Below are 4,563 nucleotides of genomic sequence, written 5' to 3' on the forward strand. Positions count from 1 at the left end.
TTTAAAACTTTTTACAAAAAAACAATCGATAATTTAATCTTCAATCAGTACTTCTAAGTTACGTTATCAACCGTGCCCTCCTATATGCTTTTTAAAGCAAAACAATCTACAAACGTTCGAACAAAACTTTCGAGCTTAAGCCACGTTGGAACCACTGATGCCTCTTAAGCCTCGCTTTCGCGTACTCGGCTCAAGTCTTAACCGCGCGTCCGCCATTTATGAATAAGGCGTATAAGTTTTGACCGTTGTAATATATTCATCTCAGCTGTCGAACTTTTAATTTTTAGACTTATTCATTTTTAAAAGTCTGGAAATCTTGTAATCAATTCTAGCCCCCAGAGGTTGATGCGCCTGCATTTGGTTGGGGAATACGTTCCCATTTTTCCCACTGGGTTTTGGGTTTTCGTATCAGGTGGTTGCACAAGCCTTATAGCCTGAGTGGTATATATTTTTTTGTGTACCTAGTAACTAGTATCTTATTTGAGCTATGCAATGCTACCGGACGGCATTAAACACTCGGGCTCACAATTCGAGCTGACCACCCTGCCTGTGTATTAGTCGTGAATATAAATTAAATAGGAAGCAGCAATAGGCTTTTCTTTCTTTCTTCAAATCATCGTTGTATTTTACAGTCGTCTTCTCTTAATTAAGTTTCCTAGGGATTACGTAATTATTCATTTTCCGAGGTAGGTTGGTCGGAGAGTTCTGAGTAATGGTTTTCTAAAGCTAATTTGCTTATTCTAGTATACGTTGTACATATTGGCAAATTTCAGAAATTTCTTTGCGGTCTTTTAGAAACAACGACGTGAAAATCGTCCAGTTTCGAGTTAACCAAGACCGCTGAATAAAAAGAAAAAAGACCCGTCTATACAGTGTTAGTCTCAATCAATGTAAAATATCCAGTTAAGCGCGGAAGCGTAAGATGAAACAATGCAAATAGTTGTAGATAGTTCGTATTCTCAGTGGTATTTTACGAATATTTTACTTCAGAGTCAGAATTAACACTGTACAGAGGCGTCTTTAGTCTTTTTATTCAGCAGCATTGGTAAACTCGAAACTAGACTATTTCGTGTTACGTGAGAACCAAGAGCCATAAGTCCCATTATGGCTCTTGGTGAGAACCTCACCCACCACGGCGAATGTTCAAAGTCTATCTTACGTATGGTTCTTATGGTTCTCGGCTAGTTAGTGTCACATATCACTTAATTAAAAGAGTCTATTGATTGGTAGAGGTTAGGGAAGAAATGGACTCGAGATACGGCCGTAAGTGGGCTTTGGCGTTTTCTAAATTTTTCCTTCCTCCCTAATCTCCCTTCTTTTTTTTAGTTCTCCTTCGGATCTTGAGTTTTATCACAATTTGTTTAATAACAGGATGATAAGAAAACAGACCAACACAACCAGTTCCATTTATTCCCTTGCTTTATTAACATCGTATCAGTGTTTTCCCCCAGCAGTTACAATTATCACCCACACTTGCTTTAGCAATCTTTGATCTGGATCCTGAATGTTTGTGTTGCAAAACTATCCATTTTTCTCTGGAGATAAAATTTAATTCATGTTATAGCGCCTAGCTTTTAGCAGTTAGTAAGGTTCAAGTTATACGCATGTTTCTAATAAAAAGTTAAAGGAAAGTCAGTCTATTGACTAATTCTCCCTATTGATTGGCACTCTTCTCGCTTGACGCTACTTAGGAGAATTTCCAAGTACGTCGGGGTCTATATTTGACCTTCATCCACGCCCTATTGAGGTTAAGGAAGTAATTGGATGGTTTTGTTGTTGCTGGCTGGTTCCAAGATTCTGCTGGCAAATGAAATTTAAGATACGTTTCTCCTAAGCGTGAGGAACAGCTAAAGCCTACGTTCTCAGCAAAAGTTTTAGTTTAAAAGGACCAATTTTTTGTTTCCTTTTTGAGGACTGTGCTCGTTAATGATTCTGAAAGCGAACTCGCTGGGTGGCCCTGTAATTTCGTATTTTAAAGGGTTAAATCATTAGAAAGTATAAGTCAAAGAGTGTTGTAGTGTGCCAGCGCTACTGCACTCGACAGCTCATAAAGAGGGATTCGCACCAAAACGACAGACATCTGTCGTTCTCAGGAATAAGCGTATCACTATGAATTGTATATATATTAGACAGAATAAATTATCTTTAACTTGAAGCTGCAACCAGGGAATTTTTTTAAGTTATTCAAAAGTATCTGAAGAAGGAAAATTACCGATCACAGATTTCTCTTAAGTACAAGCACCACAGGTTTTTGGGCATAAATTGATTGTAGCGAACGGATTGCTATGGCAGTCGTCGCTAAGGCTTGGGCAGTCCCATCTGTGATCCACACAGGGCACTATAGAAAAATCAAACAAATCAAACTGAAACATTATGCCGGTACAATTTCGAGTATAATAGCATAGGTGGAGCATCAAGCATAATGCTGACCTAATAGTGTTATTTTGCCGGCACCATAGTGCTATTCTGCGTTAAAACAATCATTATTTTGTTGTTTTGTTTTAGCTATTTTAGCTACTAGCGTCCATTTATTTGGTAGAAAGTTCTAGGAAGTTTTCGTTACTATTAAGCACATTTGACTTGTTACAAGTATTAACTTTCCAGCTTTACTTGTTATCCCTTGAGTTAAATGTTCACTGTGTGTTACTGATTTACTTATGAATATTGCGTTCTTTCGTAGGAGCAGTTATCTCAATTTGATTATTTTGATTTTTTGTACCTTTGTTTTAACAATATATCAGGAAAATTACGTTTGTTTCGCGGGAGGGAGGGGGCAGGAAAATTTTAGCGGCATAGTAACGAGCATAATAGCGACAGTCGAGCATAATTAGGAGCTTAAGTTCCGTTTTTTGAGGGTGACGCAAAAAAACATAACGCTCGGTTTTAGGAGCATGATGTGTCAACCCCTAACGGAGGCTGAAAAACAGTGAGTGAAAAATGTTTCTTTTTATGATTGCTTGAGTTTATCTGGAGACTGGTTCTTTCAACGACTTATTTATAGACTACACAATCGTTGGCCAAACGCTTTACAACCTTTCAATTTGATTCCAAGGTTAAACGAAGTGGAAACCTACTAGAAGCGCCTTTCTCGGCAGAAAGACGAATTGAAGCTGAGAAGGCTAGATTGAAATACTTACCGCAGTTGACGGCACAGGCGATGGGGCAATCTCGTAATGTTGTATACGGGTTACTGTGACAATTATTGTCACGTGCCAACACATTACAGTCAGGACGTGAATCCACACATCCACCTAGTAAAGAATTGATCGCTTGCATTAGCAATTTTAAACATTTGCACAGACTGTAGCCAAATAATTCTTTAACTCGGTAGCAAATCAACGCGATACAGCCTGGTGGACAACCTTATCAAGTAAAAATAGTACCAAGTAAGCGTTAAAAGTCATCCTAAATGACTATTTTAACATAAATCTGCTTCCATGCCTGAAATTCAATGAAAGATTGCCTTCATGGGAGACACAAAACAAGTTCTAAACTAACCTAAGGCTGTAGCCCAGTGACTAATGTGTGAGGATGAAGGAATACAAAACGGCCACAACAAATTGATAACCACGAACAACTTCGAAATTCTGCCCGATGTTCTTTCATTAGCTAGTCTTGCAACATTTATGATTTCAAACTTCATTATGAACTTATGGCATTGCAAGTGCACCAAGTGATATAGCCGAGCTATTATAATCACATGTGAGTTCTGTTGTTATAGAGAATTATTATCCCAAGTTAAAGTTGAGTATAAGAATAATTCTTTTTGTAACTCTTCAGGTTATTCCTTTCTGCAAAGTCACAAAGCTGGAAAACCATACCTGCACCTGTAAAGAACAAACAGAACATAACATAAGCAACGAGGAAAACAAAATTGAAAATTTTGAAAACTTCTGGTAACTTCTTGATTATAAAGAATCAAATTCTATTTTTCTGCAACTACATTTTATTGTTTAAGTATTGTATGACTGTATGTGCGTGTGCGCGTGAGTGTGCTCGTGTACGTGAGTGTGCGCGGGTGAGTGTGTGCGCGTATGTGCGCGTGTACGTAAGTGTGCGCGGGCGAGTACGAGTGTGCGCCTGCGCCTGCGTGTGTCTTGTATACTTACAATATCCAATACAGCCGACGAGTATCAGCAAAAAGATTCCACACCTGAAATACATGACTGGCAAATGGAGAAAGATAAGATAACGTAAGGCAAGATTAGTTTCATTTATAGCCTTTTCCAAAGTTGAAAAGGAAACCAAGTCTAAGTGTGAAAATTTAATCAAACAATAAATTCAAAATTGAAGAAAAACAATACTGTTAGTGCGTCTAAAATGTTTCTGCAAAAAGGATTTTATAAGGCTCCTAAAAGGCGTTACCAATTTAATCAATTTTTAAGAATTTTTCTTTCCTGTAACAATTTTCAAGCCTATGAATGCAAAGGAGAAATGATTTGTCTAGAAATGCTCGCTAATGATAACAGTCTGCCGATCGAAAAAATGACGAAGTGAGTAGCTGGAAACCATTCAACGCAAATTTCGATCTGTCGTAGAATTTCGGACTACTAAGACATCAGT

General features: G+C 37.9%; 1 protein-coding gene across 1 annotated transcript; it reads right to left on the minus strand.

Moving 5' to 3' along the window:
* Positions 1-1,401: 1,401 nt before the first annotated feature.
* LOC140947613 (uncharacterized) lies at positions 1,402-4,164 on the minus strand. Its single transcript, XM_073396762.1, has 5 exons — positions 4,110-4,164; positions 3,822-3,827; positions 3,138-3,251; positions 2,213-2,338; positions 1,402-1,533 (listed from the first exon to the last, which is right to left on the minus strand). Exons 1-4 carry the CDS (start codon positions 4,162-4,164, stop codon positions 2,229-2,231), a joined length of 285 nt encoding a protein of 94 aa, XP_073252863.1. The 3' UTR covers positions 1,402-1,533; positions 2,213-2,228.
* Between the last annotated feature and the right edge of the window lie 399 nt (positions 4,165-4,563).

Source organism: Porites lutea, chromosome 9, assembly GCF_958299795.1.
Source record: "Porites lutea chromosome 9, jaPorLute2.1, whole genome shotgun sequence".
NCBI classification, from domain to species: Eukaryota; Metazoa; Cnidaria; class Anthozoa; order Scleractinia; family Poritidae; genus Porites; species Porites lutea.

Coding starts and splice junctions, on each gene's coding strand:
- LOC140947613 (XM_073396762.1), bottom strand. CDS start 4,164: ATGTATTTCAGGTGTGGAATCTTTTTGCTGATACTCGTCGGCTGTATT. Junction 2,339..3,137: donor CGCCTGTGCCGTCAACTGCG/GTAAGTATTTCA, acceptor ATTTTTCTATAG/TGCCCTGTGTGGATCACAGA.